Source organism: Anopheles merus, chromosome 3L (genome assembly GCF_017562075.2).
Source record: "Anopheles merus strain MAF chromosome 3L, AmerM5.1, whole genome shotgun sequence".
In the NCBI taxonomy this organism is placed as follows: Eukaryota; Metazoa; Arthropoda; class Insecta; order Diptera; family Culicidae; genus Anopheles; species Anopheles merus.
In genome coordinates this window covers 8,934,479-8,955,230 of record NC_054085.1, presented here as the reverse complement: position 1 = coordinate 8,955,230, position 20,752 = coordinate 8,934,479, and the positions used below count along the sequence as shown (strand labels likewise).

At 39.2% G+C, this 20,752-nt stretch overlaps 1 protein-coding gene across 9 annotated transcripts in view; it reads right to left on the bottom strand.

Annotated features, from left to right (window-relative positions):
- The window catches only part of LOC121599611 (ryanodine receptor), a 41,301-nt gene extending 23,901 nt beyond the window's left edge, over nucleotides 1-17,400 (bottom strand). For 4 of the 9 annotated variants that reach the window (XM_041927535.1, XM_041927537.1, XM_041927538.1 and 1 more), the window contains exons 1-7: nucleotides 17,219-17,400; nucleotides 7,948-8,527; nucleotides 4,846-5,049; nucleotides 2,392-2,406; nucleotides 746-823; nucleotides 292-480; nucleotides 27-226 (exon numbers count right to left, since the gene is read on the bottom strand). In XM_041927535.1, the coding sequence (XP_041783469.1) occupies nucleotides 27-226; nucleotides 292-480; nucleotides 746-823; nucleotides 2,392-2,406; nucleotides 4,846-5,049; nucleotides 7,948-8,001 (740 nt within the window). In that variant the 5' untranslated portion in view covers nucleotides 8,002-8,527; nucleotides 17,219-17,400. The remainder of the gene's footprint in view (nucleotides 1-26; nucleotides 227-291; nucleotides 481-745; nucleotides 824-2,391; nucleotides 2,407-4,845; nucleotides 5,050-7,947; nucleotides 8,528-17,218) is intronic. The other 5 variants (XM_041927540.1, XM_041927541.1, XM_041927543.1 and 2 more) reach the window with 3 other exon arrangements.
- Between the last annotated feature and the right edge of the window lie 3,352 nt (nucleotides 17,401-20,752).

Sequence of the window (20,752 nt, the reverse complement as noted above, 5' to 3'; positions counted from 1 at the left end):
TACACTGCGATGCTGATATTACTTACTTCTGACCCGAGTCCAAGCTCCAGGTACTCGGAATCGTTAGACATTCGTCACCGCCGTGGAAGAACCGAAGCACGTCGCCGCCGAACACGTAGCCGACATACTTCATGCGCGAGATACCGGTTCCGTACGGCTGCACGCTCCAGTGCGTCACATGGAAGCTAGCATTTACGATCGACAGATCGTTTTCTTTGGTCGTGTGCTATTAGGACAGGCGCAAAATAGTGTAATCAAGGACTCTTGTCTAGGTCGTACTAAAACACTTACCAGATATCGCTCGGTAGCGACGGACACCAGAATCAGATCGTCACCGACACGGACCTTCTCACCCTCCGAACGTTGTTTGCTGGCTGGGTGTACGGTCCACCAGCAGGCCTCACCTTGGCTGTGCTCTTGCAGACCGACGTCAAACGACAGCTTATCGTTGGAGGACGACGTTGACAGACAGGCAAGATACTGCATAGGCGAGGAAAGATTGTAAATTAATAAATCAAATTTCTCGATTTCTCGCTAGGGCATGACAGTTGAGAGTTTAAAAATACCGGCAACCCAACAGGTTGCCAAAATTGCCCCTAACGTACAGGTGGTTGTTGGCATTGGACACCAATAAATTTTGTTCACTATAAGTGCTCTAACAGTGAGTAACTGCCAACAGACACGGAAGTGTATTATACTGTGAAGCCTAAGAAAAGCTGTAAAATGAACGAGTAGTTTTACTTACCATGTCACTGTTGTTGTGACGCAACAGGATAGCATTGCCATAAAGCAGCGTACGATGACCGGATCCGGTACCCTTTCCCTGTCGTTTTGTTTATGCGATACCGAAAAGTGTTATTGATTACAGAGAAGAAAACGAAAGTGGACAAAAGAAGGAAACAAAATTAATCAGGAAGAATGTACACGGTAAAGCAACTTTTTATTGGTTTAGAACGCCATTCGCCAAGACAAGAAAAGCAGCATTTTCATGGAGCTGCCATATCGGTGGTTATAATTTCAGTTGTAGTGGAGTTTTGTTCATTCAACAAGATGGGTTAATCATCATTCCATTCCAACGGCAAACGGGGTTTAAAACAGCTCTATTCTACTGGGTCATTCACCTCACTAGTGTTCAATCATCGATGCTTGAGTAGTTTAGAAGTATGTTGATAAAGTAGAGGGATTATAATAGAATCTTTGCAACGTTACTTTGGCGCTGTTAAATCGGTGGGACTATACCAACATGCGAAGTTGTTTTAACATACATGGAGTAGCTAAGATTTTACCAAACATGCATTTGAAAGAGATTGTTTTATACAATGTTAATAGAAAATCAACCAGAGTTATACTCATTTTGTGAAGTAATCAGTAACGTTCAAATTAAATGTAATTCAAACGTTAAAATGAAGTAAATTTGAATCCGCGGTGTGGAATTTATGTAATTTCCAGTACATTTTAATTATACACATAATTGTAAAGCTTTTTTAAGGTTATAGCTTTGTTTTCCCTACGATTAAGGACCTAGAATTGATCGCATCTCTGCAATCAAATTCTGGACACAAATACATGCTACGCACAGGAGGTGGTAAGCATGATTTAGTTCAGCTGGGGCAACTTCACATAGTATGTACAAAGGCAAGAGAGATTACAGTTTTACTTCTCTTAGCGTTGCGAGTTCATTTTAACGGAAAGCACTATTCGCTCCCATTCAAAGGTGAAAAAAAAGGAGTTCACAAAATAGTAAATAGTTCACAAAATAGAAAGGAAGAAAGTTCACAAGTCAGAGATATACGGAATAAAGAAATGGTAGGTGAGGTAAAGTTTAGAGAAAGGATGCAAAATTTAGAATTTAGAAAAAAAAACATTCCGAATTGATTAGTATATGAACAGTAAATTTGGAATACAAAGAAATCTAGTAAAGGAATTTAAAACGAACAGCCAATTCATAATGAGAGCGTGTGATAGAAGTGAAAATAAAATAGTGAAAATAGAGTATGAATCAAAAGGTAAAGAAGGTATGTGATGAGGAAAGAGTAAAGAAGTAAAAGTGAAGGAAAACGACACGTTGTGTATGAAGAAAGAAGTGAGAGGTCGAAAACAAAGTGAAAGAAGAAGAAAAGAGAAGACAGAAATGGAACGAAAAAGAAACATGAAACATGAAATGCCAGGCCGGGCGACGTAAAGGCACAGACACAGAAACAGGAACGTAACAGAGCAACAGTAAAGTAAAACACGTAACAATGAAAAAGAAAATCAAAGGAAAACAACTCAAGGAGGGAAAGCTCTTTCGTTCGTTTTTGGTATGGTTCGGTTTCGGCGTTCCGAGATACAACGCTCGGAACGGGGAACAGGATGCAATCCCTCACATCGCTTAGTACGCTGCCAACTTACTACCGAATCGTTTCCCTGAAAGTAAATTAAGCCGAAAAAATAGGTTCTGCATGAGAACGAGCTGCTAGTTTCTGGGACTGTTTAGTTTTTGATGGCGCCTGTTAGCCCTTTCAACCCTTTTATTTAGTAACTTTTCTTAGTCGTTTGTTTGGGGGTACGAGACAAGGGTGGACACGGGCGGGTCGAGCTGGTTTTCATTGTCAGAAAATCTTATAATTTAATTGCCCATAAATCGCCTAGAACAACAAAACAAACAAAATCGAGAAAAGACTTTATTCCTACTGAGGAAATTATAATGGTCGGAGAAAAATTACTCTAACGCCAAGAGGTCATAGAGGAGAGGTGGAGAGAAAGATAGTCTGTGAGACTAGGGATAATTTTTATCGCATTAACGGACCGCTCGGAATTAGGTGGCATTAGGTGGTTGACGGCTGAGATACACCGGCACATTCATAAAATGGCCATAAATCATCCCCCATCGTGTTTCGGTTGGATTCTTCCATCACGCTTACATTTACGTTGGCTCACTTTCAAGTGTCCGCATAAAGGCAACCCCGAGCAAAAATAAAAAGAGCAAAAAAAAAAACGGTAACAACGGAAGGAAATGGTTATGAATGGCTTCAGTGCTCAGGAGGAGGATTCATGGTGCTCCCTAGAGTATGTGTGCCGCTGCACATCGTCATGGCTTCGCTTTCTCTATCGCTCTGCGAAATCGGTTCATCTCGAACGGAATGTGATTGAAAGCTTTCAGCATAGCTGGCTTTATTTCCTCCCGGCCCACCACGAAGGCACTGCCTTCCCTTCATGCAAATTGTGCATTCACGTTTTACGACCACCTGGACGGCCATAAAGAGAAAACAACCATCGCAACTGCTCACTGCTACTGCTGCTGGTATAACGTGGATCAATATTGAAACTGAAGGATGTATGCAGGAGGACACGAACAGCTAGAGACTCTCTAGTGGCAAGTCAATCGCAAGCGAATGAAAAAAGGCTGCTTGTGCCTTATCACAACTTCGCTTTGGAAAACAGACTTGAGGAAAAAGCAAAAAAAAAATATACAACAACCTTCAAGATAAATTTACACATCGAATGGGACAAAAAAGTAAAAAAAAAAATAAACGAAAACGAAAGACACAGCATATAAAAAAATAGAAGAGCAAAAAGTAACAATGAACAATCAACAGCAAACATTCTACCTATCAAGAGAAGGAACAAAAAACAAAAGCTTCAAGTCGCCTGAAGTTTCACCGCAGGGATTGGCTGTAGGGTAGTATCAGACGAGATAAAACAAAGGGTAGGGCGAGATAAGAGGTAGAAACGGCGCCGTAAAATGTGCAAAAGAGGAGCAAACATTGGTACAAAAAGCAAAAAAAAACAAAAAACAAAAAACAAACCCAACATCAGCATGATCAATGGCGCCATCTAGCGGGATTTGGTTTCAGACGCATGTATGTGTGTATGTTTGTTGTTTTCCCCCCCTAAAGGTCCTAAAATTAAGTGTACATGTGTGCCAGGAAAACCCGTTCGGTGTTCCATCGAGGGAATTATTCAAGGGCGGCCACCTTGAAGTGAGAATGCAATGCAAATTGCCTGTGACGTGATGGGACACATCACATCACATCACTCGGCGTGTAAGGCCAAGCGGAACAGGTGGCGCTGAATAATGTTTGGTGTGAATTATGCATATCAAACTCGACGGCAGTAGCAGCCACTAGGCTCGCTCACCGCTTTGGAATGTGTGGAAGAAAACTGCCACAAAAAAAAAAAAAAACCAAATGCCCCAAAAGTGTCGCCTCTTCGGTGTCGGACACGCCAGCCAAACTGGTAATGTTCTGCGAAAGGATGGTTTGCGAACTAATCGATAATTTATACTAAACTACTCCACATCTCACCTACCAGTGCAGAGTCAGTGCAAAAACCAAATGGTGATGTTTTTCGTGTTTCAATGATGACTGGAACAAGACCATTACTGGTAGGGGAAAGTTGCTCGGGGACTACTAACTTCCAAAGTGGTGGTGTGTTTGTTTGTTTTTTGTGCGTGTGTATTTACTGTGCAAATTTACTTTTCTACTGTGATGTGCTTGGTGGAGAGATAAAAATCAAAACTTTCGTACGTGTGCTTGTGTATGTATGTGCCAGGTGGGGCTGGTGGTGCAGTAATAACGGAAGGGATGGTGAAGTGAGACAAGATTCAAACAGCTACTCAGAACACAAAACGATGGGCAAAAATAAAAAAAAAGATGGTAAGTAACGAGTAGGGCGAGAAATTGAACCACTCCCCTATGCTGGTCTACCGTACCGTGGCCCACCGAGCGACCACGCAGATGGGCCGTGAACCCAGGAAGTTGACAGGTACGGGAAGTACGCTTGTACGTGTGTGTCTGGGAGTGTGTGTGTGTGTGTGTGTGTGTGTGTGTATTGGACGACGTGAAGCTTGGATGGGATACTTACGGTTTCCGAACCGGCGGCCGTGACAAGCTCCTGCAGCGCACGCACCGACAGCGCCTGCTCTATGACGAACACGCACTGCGATAGGTCCGGCGGGATGTTCTTGTCTGCGATGTTCTCCAGGAAGCAGTGCCGGTTGCCGAAACCCTCGGCCGCCAGACACACGCGTTCGCCGGTTGCCGTACAGGACAGGCAGACCATGTCTTCCTGTGTTGCGGGGTGCGGTGGTAAGAAAGGAAGAAAGGACACATTTGAAGACGATTAGTTAAATTGATACCGCCCGCACTGATGAGGGTGAACCGATGATAATGCTGATGAGTTTACGGAAGCAATCCTTATGCTGCCTCCAACAGATTGTGAAAGAAGGTCTTCAGAAAGACCTTCTGTGTGGGAGGTTTTAAAAGAGGTCATATTTTCTGAAGTGGAGATAATTAGATGGATTTGGATGTGGATACAATATGCATTCATAACAGTCATTGAATTGCTCCAAGGCTACTAGAAAGCATATTGTGAAGATCATGGAAAGACTTCCTACAGGATGGCCTAAAATCTGAACAAACGATTTGAGAGTTTGGTACATTACTATGAAATTGCAAAGTATTGCAGAGTATGCAGTAATAATGTCAATAGTAGGTTAATGGTTAAGTCAAAGTGATCAGCGATACAGAAAATCATATATGATAGCCAGTTATATTTCCTGAGATGTAACGGCTATCATACATTAAAGTTACGGATTATCGACTTCAATCTTCAATTTCTTCCAAAAGAGTATGGCGTGATACCTACAACGCCAAAATCAACATTTGATTCAGTAAGTACAAAAAATTCGATTCTAGTTAGTTTTTTATATGGAGTTTGACAGTTGGAGGCTGAAATCATGTAAACACTCCATACAAAACCATGCAATAAACTAGCCTACAATATTCAGTCTAGATTATTCTAGCCTCAAAGCTAGAATTAGATTCGAGTACCTGCTCGAAAAATGGCAAAACAAGGTGGTGTTAACATTTATCCCAAGGTGCATCAAAGAGATCTTGTGATGGAATCCAGAATCAAAGTGTATGTAGTCCAGGTGGTCTCATAGCATGTTTTTTAACCTTTAAGTTTGCAACCGGATACCCGGGTATTTTTTTCAACTTCGAACTGCAATAACTTTTGATTCATTGCTTTTATTGACCTGAAATGTTCCGTAGCCTCCCAACTTTTAATTTATGATTTTTTGGTGCACAAGTTGTAATTTTAAACAGCCTGTAAGTATTTTATTTTGATTTTTTTAACTTTACCACGTAAGTTGGCAACCAGCATACCCGGGTATTCCATACATTTTGTATGGAGAATGACGTTTCTCTTCTTCCTCTTTTTGTATTGTGCTTATTTTAGAGTCAAATTGAAGCGATTCCAAATTTAAATTTGACCGTTATTTTTATAATAAAATGAAAAAACCTTAATGAATCAATGAAATAGAAGAGAATATATTGTCGGCATTACTTGCTTACAGCATTAAAATATAGAAAGCATTGTTTACCTGTGAAAATCGTTATTTTTTTGCATCAAAACTTGTGGAATGCCGGTATGCCGGTTGCCGGTTGCCAACTTACGTGTGTAAATCTGGCCAACTCTACGGTTAAACCAAATTTGAATATCACTTTTTAACAGAATGGGTGAAAACTTTTGCTCAAACAGGCTTTCTGGAGGCATGACAAATGCACAAAACACTCTTAAAATTTTCATTCAGAAACAGAAGCGATAAAAATTAGCCTTCTAAATTCATACACCTTGGGATAAGCCCACTTGTATATTATACCCACTTAGATAGTTGCTCGAACTGCTACACAATCCAAACAGCTGACAGGCTGAAATTTCAGCCTACCAACTTAAAACGGAAAGGACCCCAATATTAGTTGTTTGTAATTAATTCATATTCTCAACCATTATCCTAATCGCTTAATCTAGAGTAGCGTGTTACTTCTTGTGTTAGCATACGAGCTAGGTTTGAGTCAAGGACGGGGGAATTCTGTATCAATTATTTTGATGAATATGGTGTAGCAATAGAAGTAATTGATGTGCTGTGAGTTTCAGTTCAAATATCACTGAAGATAGCCATTGCATTGCACTAATAACTCATCTAAATACTATTTTAGATGTATTAACTTTGACTATTGAAAAATATTTTTTATGTAAAATATAATAAAATTGATTTGCACAATAAAGTGAAACAGAGCATAATACAACACGATAATAGTCAAACACATAAATTAAATAGTAACAAAACTCTATATTTGAATCGATTGTGGACATTCTGAATATAATATTCATATTATATTCATATTAAATATGTGTAACAAAAAGTCAGTACACAAAATGTACTTGCTACTAAGGGAAAACATGACTGAAACGATTAGACAATTAAAGTGTTAAGTATTCTAGACTTCTTGAAGATTGTTAGTTTTGATCTCAGTTTTTGTTTTTATTTAAGTATCTCTTTTCATGCCTTTACTGCCTTTTTATAGTTTAGTTGCCTTAATACTTATAACTGTTGCACACATTTTTACCAAAAATAAATTATTATCATAAAGAAAACTATTTCATCTTCATTATTGATCCTATGTTGTCAGAACGTATGAAACCTTAATTGATTTAGCCCTTTTTGCCTTACATCGTCTACTTGCTAAAAGGACAGCCCTTGCAATTGGCAAGCAATTCCAGGAGTGTGGCAAATGTTTGTACAGTTATTGCTGTGTAATGTGTTTGGTTTATGGCCTCACTGGGGCTGAGAAAGCTTCAAAAGTCGTCGGGACTGGGATGTTGGGGCGGTTCATGAATGTTTAATCGAACGGTTGTGCAGAGTAAAACGGTCTTAAGAGAATGCCCTGTGCGGTGCGCAACAAATGTAGCCGATTGAGGGGTGTAAGGTAATAATAAAATTTTACGATATAACATCTTTGTTAGCTAATTAAACGATAGCAAAGTGTAATCAAACAGATCGTTTAATTCAATTAGAAAATTGCCACCCGGCAACGATTACCCCAGCACTGGCAAAAGGTGTATTGGCCAGAATATTGGGAGAGCATATTTAAAGTGTAATTAGCAAGTTTGTCGACTTACCGTACGCAAGAATGAAACATCATCCTGCTCGGATCCTCCCTCTGCTTCAGCCATGTTGGTACACTACTACGGCTCTATTTTGGCAGATTTTGGATCCTTTCGCTGGGGCTTAAATGGGCAGTTTAGCTGCTCGGCTGCCAAACGCCGTTTTCCTTATGGTTTCAGCAGTAGCAGCAGCAGCTCGCTTTAATTCACTTTCACTGCAAACAGACCACTGTTTTCTATTTGTTTTATTTGGTTCGTTTCTGAAAAAAAAGATTTACGCTTCCCTGTTGACGGCCTTTTCGTCTTTTTCTTGGAAAAAAATCACTGTTTCGACACTTTCACTCTGGCACTTGGTTTCGCGTTAGCTTTCTCCGCCCTTAGAGCGCACGTTCACCGACGGCCATACTAATCCTATGCGAGGGCTCGATTGCTTTGGTGGAAGCTGTTACTCGTTGCTGCTGACGGTGTTGAACAAACAAGGAGTCATATAGCATTCGCGTTAAAGGTGGTCCAGTTCGGGGAGGGATGTGGTCGATTCGATTCGATCGTAGCGGCCTGTGTAGTAGTAGCACGTCGTGAACGTCGTCGTGTGATCCTGCCAATGGGAGGGTAGAGGAACGAAATTCGTACAATTTATTGCAAACCGGCAAACAAACGGAGATGGAGAAAATGAAAGAAATTGGGTTATGGAGGAGGAAGAGTGAATGGGAAAAAGTTTTGCTGTACGAATTAGGACACCAGCCACGATGCGGGTGAGTACATTCGCCTTCAGGCCGGGATGCTGGAAATAGAGAAAGAGCAAAGAGACACAAAAAAGAGTTAGTAAGTTGTTGTCTAAATCTTCTGAGGGAATTTATTTTCAGAGCACAAGGTAGTTTGTACTTTGAAAGCTTAAGATAAGGTTTGGGTTTAGAATGACTTCTACAATAGTTTCAATTAGCTGCTGTATCTCGACTAGCTTTCGTCTGTTGTATGCAAGGTTTACGGTATGGCTGAGATTAAATCAATAAGTCACAGAATACCAGTCATAGAGTTCTAAACAGACTAGAACCGACAAATCTTGTTGAGGGAAGGCAACTTTTCAGTGATGAAGTTTGTTGAATAAATCTATTATCATCCGCCTGTATTCAACGACAGATTTGTTCACCACATCCGGCGCAGAATACATTTTCTAACGAACGAAATTGAGCACTGATTATTTTGGAAAGAGTCATTATTAAGCATTCTTAAAACAGTAACAGTTTTTATGTCAATAAAGATTAAGAAAATTTTATGTGCCAAAGTTGCACGACATTATTTTTTAAACAACTTAAGTTACAACGTTTTAAAAAACAATAATTTCGTGCTATGTACCAAAACATGTAATAAATAACAATGGTTTATGATGAATGGCTTAACAATAAAAAAACATATTTGATTGTATACCCTCTGTCGTAGATGTTCTATGACCTTTAGTGAATAAATAAATTACCGTTTAAAATATCTGATTGTCGTATTGTTACATTTGGAATGGTATCTTTCTTTGAAAAACTTTATAGCTTTCATTTTAAGAACCTTTTCATTATATGGGAAGTAAAATAAAACACTTTATTTTGCCGTTGTGCCTTTTTTCATATTGTATCTCATGTATTGTTGGGCACAAAGATTATGGTTATGGTTATTGTGGAGTCATGGTTATGCTTTCTACCGGAACGAATTATTCTTTCTTCATCTGGCCAATGCACTTAGTGATTGTCTTTCTGTGGCTGTGCCATTTTAGGACATCGTGTTGGATGGTTGTTGGATGTGACAAAAATCATAACTGAGCACACATGGAACTCAATGAACAGTAACCTCTATTTCTTGAGGCACTTTCTTTCACATTAGTCTGAGTGAATGGTCCTATCTGGTCACAAAAGGTAGTTTATTGGGCATACATAAATAATCCTTAGGTAAATTTATGTTTTGTCAGTAGATTGTTTCGTTTCGTATAGCACTTTCAAGTATGTGAGAGACTGTAATGTAATGAACAAAATCAACTAAAGTAATACTGCTAACAAGTAGTACTCCTTTGTTTGTCCACAATATAAGATTCTTTAATTATTTAGGTTTAGGTCATTCAGGTAGTAACGAATGTCTAAGATGCAGTTTCAGTCGATGTTAAAATCACAAAAAAAATTAAAAAATAAATAAATATTTAATGTATGGTGACTACTACTGGTTGCTAATTAAAAACGTTACAGTTGGCTTGATGTTTATCTACACATTTCAAAATAATAAAAAATCAAAACAACAGAGATGAAAAAAAAATTGTAATAATTTATTTTAACGTTCTTTAAAATAAATATGCAGCTATTCCCACACTTCTATCACGATTCTACACTTCATGGGAAGCAACTGCTCGTTTAGGCACTTTTCTATTCAGCATGATTAGCATGCGATAACACATAAATATTTATTAACGGTCATGAGTGGTAACAAAAACTTTTACTCGAAAGCAAATTCAATGAATACATAATTTAACTCACATAACCAAACATACACACACGCACATATATTTATCTCCACACCTTTGTAAAGTGCAAATTGGCCCTTTAGTATAGGCCTGCCCTTTATATTCAGCCTGCATTTCATTAATGCATAGCACATTAATTTTATATCGCACTTGTAATCTACCAACCCCCAAACCCCTTCCAGCTCCAGCAAATCCCTTGTTGGGGTGGTATAAATTATCCGTCTATTTTTCGTTTGTCATGTGGTGCTGCTGCTGGTCATAACGAATTGCTTCGCACGCGGCGAAGCAACAGCTGTTTACGGTCAGCCCGCCACCGAACGATCGCATTAAAAATGGCCTACAAAATCCTTTCCGGCTGTTCTCTCTCTCTCTCTGTGGGTTGTTGTGGGTTTATGTGGTTCCAAAAAATAAAAGGAAAAACCTTCTTTCTCATGCACATTAAAGCAAGCAACAGTTTTCCAGTTGCTAGAATTCGAAGCGAATTAGATTGCACGTATACCTCCTTCAATCGGTTTCAGTGGAACGAAATTGTTAGCACCGGCTGGTGTGAACCTCCCCCACTCATTCGCCAATTCAACGAAGGAACGATAGTTTAGGCAACCAAGCAGTAAGAAGAAAGAGAGCCTTTATTTTCCACTGAAAGTGATGCCAGAAGATGCTTACGTTCGTTTAACGGGCTGGAGCAGATACAGCCAAAAAAAGGGAGGACTCTCCCGTAAGTTGTGTGGTGGGTTGCGTTGGGGTGCGTTTCGACGCTCGAGCCCATAAAGACAGCATTGTCGGTCGTTTTCACGATAAAGATGGTTCGCTTTTGTTGGCAAGGATCCTAACAAGACGAACCAGCAAATGGCTGGGCTGAGGTTAGGTACCAGCGCGAAGAAGGTAAAGTGTTGATTTTTCGTACTTTGTTTCATCCTTCGCTTCGGTTCGGGCTATTTTATGGTTGGTGTATGGTATCCGTTTTTTTGTCAGAGCAGGTTTTGTGTACGAACCACTAGCAGCACCGGTACAGATAAGGGTAAATATTTGCACATCGTGTGTCGTATTGAATGATGAACCTTTCGGGATGGCTTTGCAGTGTTTAAAGAATGGGAGAAAACCAGCAGGATTGCAGACGGCGCGGAATGTTGGTGAAATTGTATTTTAAACATTCAAACAGCGTAGAATGGATTTTGTAGTAAATTGCTTTTTTTAAATTCATACGAACCCAGGGAGCTTTCATTCTTTTTTTAAAAATATTAAATCAATAATGCGGCTTACAAATACTGAAAAAAAACAAGGTCAAGGTTACTGGTGACAATGTACCAAAGCTTGATTGCACTAACTTATCAAGATTTCAAGTATCCGCTCGCCTTTTCATTGCAATCAATCGTTTTTGTTTCGTGCATGCCGGCAGGTCGTAACGATTTTCATTTAAGATGTTGTTTGCCGTTTAGCATTTCACTCCCACCGCGACGGGGAAGTTGGCGTTGGTAAACGGCACCCAGTCACGCAAGCCAGAAGCGCATCATGGATGCAGTGAAATTTTGGAGTGATTGCGAAATATGAAATGTTGCGAAATGAATCAGAAAATGTGATCAGGAAGGATTTTTTTCCTCCTGGTGACGGTTAAATGGGGCAGACGGTTACATAAATGGACGGGCGTCATTTGAAGAAAGATCGACGAGATTGTGGCCGTAAAATCGATCGACTAAATTTAGTCGTCTGTGTAAATCAATTGCATCGATTATTGTGCAGTCTTGTTTATGTGGCTGAGCCTCGGTACTATATGTTTGTGCTCGTTTGTGCGTTGTCAGGACTCTTCCACAAGCAAGTAACAGTCTCAACGAGCTAGAATCGATTTTATCCTCCGGCCGGCCGTGAAAGTTGTTCACGGAAAATCAAGAGATAAGACTCCATCGCCTAGTGAAGGTTGGCTCCTCTCTCTCTAGCTGTGCCTCCTAATCGGATTATCCAGAAAATCGATGATGCTGGAACGTCAGCATCTCACGCTGGTATTATTTAGACCTGAACATATCTCGTAACCGAGCAAAGCGAATGGGTTTTATCGCTGTACAAGTCAACTGGAAAACCAAAGCATAGTGTGAATGTAGATGCTTCTATCTAGCGGTGCAGTTTTGCAGTGATTGGATGCAATTGAAGGTTTGTTATCAACGTTACAATTGAGCAAACAAGGCACTTGGGAGCTTAGGAAACTGATTAATTTAATTATAGCAAAATGATCAGTTTCACTTATCATAAATCGAGCCTAACTTCATACTTGTGATATGAGCAGCAAAAGACACCTTTTTTTCATTGAAATCAATTACTTCGGAAAAGTTTTGTTTTATTTGAACTCACTAATGTTGCGATGACCCAACAAGCCCAACACAACGAATGTTGCTCTATGGCACATTTAAGAACGATACTTTCAGCGCTTTCAGAAAGAGGAAACACGATGCTAGCGCAACTGTTTGATGTGGTCTCATCAAAGGAGAGTGTTTGGCGTACGACAACAGAGTGTTTAACTGCAGCTTAAAAGCTGCTGTGGCTTAACAACAAATGGTGACATTTAGACCAGATGCAAGTTACATTGTTTTGTGGTTTGTGTAGTTATTTTTCATCAAATTTGAATGCACTGTTGAAGAACATCATGTAACCTTGAGTAGCTATCGATTATGTAAAATGTAGCTTATCTTTTGTTCATTTTAAGCTGCTCTTGGTACTTTGAATTTCTCTTAGCTGACCTTGGTGAATAATTATCAGGGAGTTTATCTTTCCTTTTATTTGCAGCTACAATTGAGCATGAAAATAATAGCCCACAAAAGAACAAATGGAGTGTAGAGAGAAAACAAAACGGAAAAAATGTCTCCTTCGTTTAATGAATAAGCATCGGCAGCAAGCGGGCACCCGAATCAACATCTTTAACGAAACGGGGAGTTTCCCTTTTATTTCTGTTCAGTCGAGTCAACATTCTCACGAAATGGAAGCAATTAGTGCGTCGTGTCTTGTGCCTTTCATTAGTTTCGTCACCTAGCAACAAGCTAACGAGGAGAATTTGATAAAATTCGAGTGCCTCCAGGGAGGTAATTCTTACGTGATCGGATAGCGCGTGGGAGTGAGATTGGGAACGAATGAAGGTCGCAAATAAATATACTCAAATAGCTGGAGTGTCGCTTTTGTTTGAATTTGTTTGATGTTTTATACTTTGCTATGGTGAGAAAAGGTTTATTTAATTGATTTCCAATTCTTTGAAAGCAACTGATGCAAACTTATTTTCATTGAATATCATAGGTACATTACTGAAGATGCTTAACCATTTTTGCAATATTATCACCTGTCCATGCTGAATTAATGATTGTGCTCGATTAAATAATGCTAACATTACTCTTGTGTAAAAATGTGCGTATTACCAATCTTTTATTCAAGCTTTATAACTACACATAAACGTGTAAATGAAAAATGTAAAGTGTGCAGCTCACTCCAAACTTACAAAACATAGCAATCTTTCAGTGAATGGCAAAAGAAACTCATTGAGCTTTTGGAATGGCCTTTCATCTTTGCAGCATAGTAGTGTAAATAAGTGAAATTGTTTCTATGATCCTTAATACACGCTCTCTTCTGAATAGATATAATGCTGCATAGTTCACCCACTTCAAGTCCCAGAACAAACATTCTTGGCAGCACTATGTGAACGAAAACAATCACCGCATAAGTGTCGTCTGGTGCAATTAATTATTATTCTGTAGCACGAAACGATGTCGAGAATGGTTGCAGGTGGAACTAGACGCAAACGGTACGCAGTCATGATCTACATAATGAACAGCGTGAAATTCCAATGCAAGGCGCTCTTTCCATGCCGCAGATAATATACCGGGTCTTGACCATCCAGACATGGCAGAAATTTAAGTAATGAAGAACCACACAATGCAATGGTTTTGCTCGGTATGTAGTCACAAAACTTTTTTGAGATACAGTTCAAAATGTCTGAGGAAAATCAATTAACTTAAAAAAAATCTTTACGAATTAAAGAATGCTATCGGAATTATTTGATTTATTTGCTTTATGACTGTTTAAAATATGGAGCAATAAGTCTCGACTATTTCTTCAGAATATAAGAAATACTGCAAAAAATACTGTTAAATTCTAAAGCCAGTTTGTTGTTAAAGGCAAGCAAAGCAAGCAAGTAATTTCAAAACAAGACTGTTTCGAGGCATTAATAATACACGCTGCGATTACTTCATCGCTACTTAAATACGAATAACCCATTCTGCATCAGTGCTAGTGAAAGCCAGCAGCACATACCGTCATAAGTATATAGGCCACACACGAATTCATCGTGATGATCATATGTTGAGAGTGAAGATCTTGAGTTCAATGTTAAAAATAGCTCATCTTTGGGTGTGCCCTCGCTGAGGAAAATTGTACATCCGGGCAATGTTGGGAACAAGTGACAATGAACTGATTTTCACTATTAACCGGTAGCTTGCCTAGAATGCCTCAAACACCATAAATTAATGGTTTGTACAAAGTGAACATTGCACAACATTATGAAATCGGATAGTTTTGCTCCCTTTACTTCCTATCAATCTGACGTTGTTTACAGAGAACCAAAAAGTGCCAGTAAAAATTACAAACGAGCTTGGAATGTAGCCAAACTGGTGAGCAAAAAGTATGAATGAGTCCTACAAATTGATGAATAGCTTTTGGCAAGTTTCTACGAGTTTTAAGTGATGTTACATGATTCGTAAGAGTAAAAGACACAAATGTTGGTTTTATTGCATGAATAAAAAGAACTTTAGTTTTAAATGTTAAATTGAAGCATTACACGTATTACAATGAAGCTTCTTGTATGTTTTTCTGGCGGAATGTACAGCAATGTTCTTTAGAAACATTAATGCTATAACTCTGGATAAATTATCCACGTAGTACTCGCATCATGAACAGAATCAAAGGTATGAATTTTTCAATTCGATTGGTTTGGTGAACTGATTCAGCCATTGATACTCATGTTTTAATATGTAAATGTTTCTTACGATACAAACATAAGTACGGTGGGCTTGATGCTGTTCCGTGGTACTAATGATAAGGTCTTTGAGTAGGAAAACGGTGCCGTTTCGAGCAGATAAAATTCTCATGGGGGGATGAAGCTGGAAGTTGCTTCCCTTTAGTAATAATTCTATACAATGTAGTTTTTTTCTGAAAACTAGCTATTCATACAATATATTAATTGATATTAATGCCAAACAATTGTAACTGCGTGAAGAACCCACAGTACAGACGTAAAGTTGTACGGCCTAACAATATAGCTGTCATGAATTTAACATCGAAAGGTTTTCTATAGTATCAGTCAAAAGAACAATCCTAATGTAACGAGTACCATATGTCTGCTATTACAATTTAATATAAAAATCTTAAATTCACCTTAAGTCCGCCTTAAACTAAATGACACTTACCAATTCAAAGTGATGTATGTGGAGGGTGGTTAAGCTAAGAAGTTATTTAACCTAGTAGTCAGCATCCCGTTCTGAAGACGATCGTTCTGTTTCTTTCCTGTGTATATGCTACACTGTCAATTAAGAGGCTCCGACGATATGCATCGTTTAAATTTTCTTACACCTCTTGTCATCACAACGTACTCAATTTTTCTCACTATTTTGTACGTTTTCATTACAGTGTAATTACTACCAAACAACCACTGGTACACTTATTGCTGTTGCAATACTACTTAAAACGGGTGGTTTCTGCCCTTGGCAAGAGACGGTACATACAAACACAGTCACAATGCACGCACGACGCACATGCTCACATGTTTTCACGTGCCGTACACGCACGCATCTCGTACGAAAATAAACTCATTCGCTCTCCTCTAGCGGCTGCTAACACAGTGGAAACGGGCCGAGACAGATTGCCTCGTCTAGAAACCAGCGCATCCTAGATGCCGGCAAAGCGTAAGAAGAGATCTGCAAGCGCACGCGCATCTTAAACCTGTGTAAGAACCGCTCTAAACACTCACACATACACGCACACGATTATGCCATATACACACAAACACACACACTGTGATGCACACCAGGAAAAATCGGGGTTTTGTTGGCTAACTTTGACCCGGCTCGACCGGGCCAGGACGTGCTGTTTCGGATTCGGCTGGCACTACTGGTTGTTTTTGTTGCTGTTGCTGCTGCTGTTGTTGTTTCTGTATTTTTCTCTGCGCTTCTCTGCCACTGTCACTGACTGTTACCACTCGTGCTGGCTCTCGGACGGCGGAAAGAGCAAGAAAACATCAAAAAGTGGACGGCCGCCCGTTCACTCGAGAGGAGGTATTTAAAAATAAAACTTTTCACTTGCCACTTTTCGGTTGGCCATATCTTATTATTTTTCTTTTTTTTTGCACTGTACGGGGTTTCTTAGGCGAGCCGTATTATATTTTCACAGAAAACCCCTGGGCGAACAAAATTTTATCCGGGCTCATCCGGAAGCAGCAAGATCAACACATTGAGGTCGTCGTGTAAAATTAATCCAAATCTGGGACGATTTATTCGCCATTGACTTAACTTAAACACACACAAGGTACACACTTCACTTCGATTATCTAATCGTGTTTCATACAACATTCGTTTTTTACGCTAGCATACACTTCACAATGGTTGCTTAGATTTTTCACACTCGCACGTCAGCAGGGTCAGGGGTGCTACACCTCTGTACGATCACATACACTGGAGCACACTGGACGCGTTATGAAACAGACGTCAAAAACCGTAATCCTCGGCCCGGTTTTTGGTGATGCGGTGGAGGGTGTTTTGGAGAACTAACCTGTGCCACACTTCCGCACGATATCCCCGGGGGGCCTGAAGTAGCGCACACACGGGCACACAGATTATGGGGCAATGCTTTGCGCACCCTCTGGCGCAACGTACGGACGGACGGAAGTTGTACTCGCTGGCGTGTTCACTCTTCCACGGCTCGACTACGAATGGGTGCGTTCCTTGGGGTCGATATTTTAAGATCGAACGAGCGCACCGCGAGCCAGCGAACTCGGGACGACCCGCGCACTCCGTACGGCGAGAGTACTGCGGACCAAAAATATCACCCAGCCACGGTCAGTCCCCGGGGGTGAGCGCTACTGGCTGGCTGACCGGTCGGCTCGGGTGATCCTTTCGGGAGGTGCGGGGATGGGAGTGCGTGTGTAATACAAAGCGAGGGGTGGGAACGAATGCGTTTTTTTCGGCCTCTTTGGTCCGTTGGTTATGAACCCGAGCTTGGGACGTGTGTGTCTTTTTTGAAAATATTTAACCGTTTATTTTTTTCAATGAGCAGCGAGCGGCCGCAAATTCTTCCTCAATCATACGGTGTGTTTGAAGTACGGTACAGGTTGCGTGGAATCTTGTTTTTGGTGAAGAAGGTTGTGAAATTCAAGCAAATTAGATGGAGCTTAATGGGCAATGATCGTGTTCTTCGGTAGATTTACTGTACTGGTAGAGCAAATCACTAACCAGTATTGAAGATTCGTGCGGAACCTGTCGAGCAACACGAAGTTAGACCAAAAGAATTCCACATGGTCACAATCTATTGGATGTTCGCTACTCAATTTTTAAGTTTCCATGGATTTTTGGGAAACCATCCACGTTGATAGAATGTTTGAAGATGTTTCAGATTTTATCAATTTAATTAATTTTCAATTTTTATTGTTAGTGTTTAAACTATAAAGAGAAGTACAATGTAACATGTTTCTCAGACATTTTTAACTTCAAAATGGATAGAAATGACTCGAAACCTAATTTTATTTAATTTTATGTATTCAATCGCAATTTTTTAAATTTGATCATTGAAATAAATATTAAAACCTGTCTGTTAGTTTTTAAATTACACGAGCACATAACTCAGTAAAGACGGTCGGTAATAGTTCATGCTCCTGAACGACCTCTCAGGATACGTGAGCTGTTCAGACCTACGTTCTCAAGATCTGCACATTCCTTCAATGCGCCTATTAACCAAATGATACATAGCTTAAAATGAATAAATAAATAACTTGTTCGTGTATAGATATAGCTAAAGATGTGGATTTTAAATAATATAGAATGAATTAAAATTAATGCTAACAATGTTCAGGATGTTTTAGGTAGACCTCGACATGGTGTTACTTTGCTTTTAAATAAAAAAAATGTTTAATGAGAAAAAGATGGAACTCATAATTAATTATAAAAGCCAATTCTTCTTAAAGCAATCGTAATAAGCATGCAGTAGCTACAATGAAATTAATTATCTATGACGTAAATGGCAAAATTGTAACATTGACTATCCATACGAAGATTGGCGGGTTTGTCATTAGGTTGTGATATTAAAATCCACAAAAAGTAATTCATGAAATAATTGATATTAATTTGATTTCATTAATACTGAATGAAAATAATATTTATTAATCAGTCTAATTGTAATTTGACTTGTTGATAAGGCACATATAAATGAATATGATGTACATACACAATCAATCACAGAACCAAATAATGAAAAAACAAAGAGAAAAACAAATTTTATCTAGTATAAATGAATGAAGAGTAAAAAAAGTCACTTAATGATAATTACTTGAATCATGAGATAATTACGAGAAAATTGATGATTCGAATAACGAAATTTGTTCAACATGCTCATGGCTCAACCTTGCTTATACCAGTCTTATTATTCAAGTCTTATATTTAGGGTTTTACTAGACGTATGTGTATAACCATCACAAAATTATCAGGCATACGGTGGGATGATGTCAAGCGAATCGAACGCTTCGCATGAGCCGATGTATTATACGTTTATTATTCAAAAACTGTTGTTCTAAATGTAAGTATAATTCAATTCATTCCATGAAATGTATTTACTAGAATTTTATTTTCTAATGTTTTGTTGTTTTTTAAAAAAATAATATAAAATTATTTTTACATGTTTATGCATTCACATTATTTTATATTGTTTACAAAAGGATGCATTGTGATGCATTGGTTTTAATGGTTCTTTTCTCATGTTTAAATTTTCAATATTTAATATTGTCACTATTTATTTATCTCTACTATTTAAACAATTTTATGCAAGATTCTTTCATAAAACTTTCGACTGACGAAGACAAGTATATTAATGTGTTGATTTTGAGAAGCACCGAAAATAAATTTGTAACTTTATTAACCTTGCCACATTTCAATATTTGTCGAAACCGATTTTATTTTCATTCCCACCGAACGTTGGCAAGCAGTGTGGCAGCAGAAGAAATCCGTTTTTGTTCTATTTTGATGAATCACTGCACTGCTTCCACTACCATAACTACCCCGCCCCGACACTTTTACCGACGGTACAGAAAACAGTGGACAGCGGAAAGCAAATTTTCAACAATCATTTTTCACCTTGAAAAAAAAAACAGTAAGAACACATACTCGTCGTGTTGTTACTTTACCGCAGAGGAGTGACAAAAGAAGAGAACCGTGGGATAAGATCGAGCGAGACCGACCGATTCGTGAGCTAATTTTATGTATGCGCGCGAAAAAGTTTCACGCACAAACGCTCCCATTCCTTGCGTGCACTGTAATAATCGCCAAGCACGGGACCCTCCAACGGAGCATTATGCGCAAAGGAATGTAGCATACACACAAAGGGGAGATGTTTGTAAATGAACTGCATGTTTTTTGGAAGGGAACTAGCAAGTTTATATTATGTTACAAGCGTTGTTGATATCGCCTTATACATTTTGAAAGTTGGACGACAAATAATTCACTAGAACTAACTAAAAAACACACGCACTTTTTCTGCAGTTCTGACCCTGTAATCGAGGAAGCAACACGTCACAACTTTATACTAAATTTATCAGGAAAATATATAAAAGCACGTACAAAAACACACGTACGCCAGTATCAACGAACGGGCGCTAACTGCACTACTTAACACGTTGAACTCAACGGAGCCCGGAAGTGCTGGAATGCGTTTGAATAATTAATCCACCTAACGTTCGATGAGCTTGAGTATAGCAATAAAAAAGAAAAAAAAAACACATACACTACCAACCTCAGCACCGTTGCTCCCAGTGCGGGAGATTTGCAAAAGGCTCCCGTTTGTTTTTTTTATTGGTTCTTCACAACGGAGCACTCAGGACGAACGGAAATGTGTGGCCTTCGGTGGCCTTGTTTCGATCTCGACTGTTGCAGTGCTCGAGAAAAGTGCTGAGCCGAGCATACGCGCGTATCCAGATTGCGGGTATCTGATGGGCAGGGTTGAATTGAAAGCTACGAGGGTAGAGTAGTTTGTTTATATGTGTAGTAAATTAATAATTGTTGATTGTTAAATTTTCAAATAGAAGTTAAATTATTTTGAAAT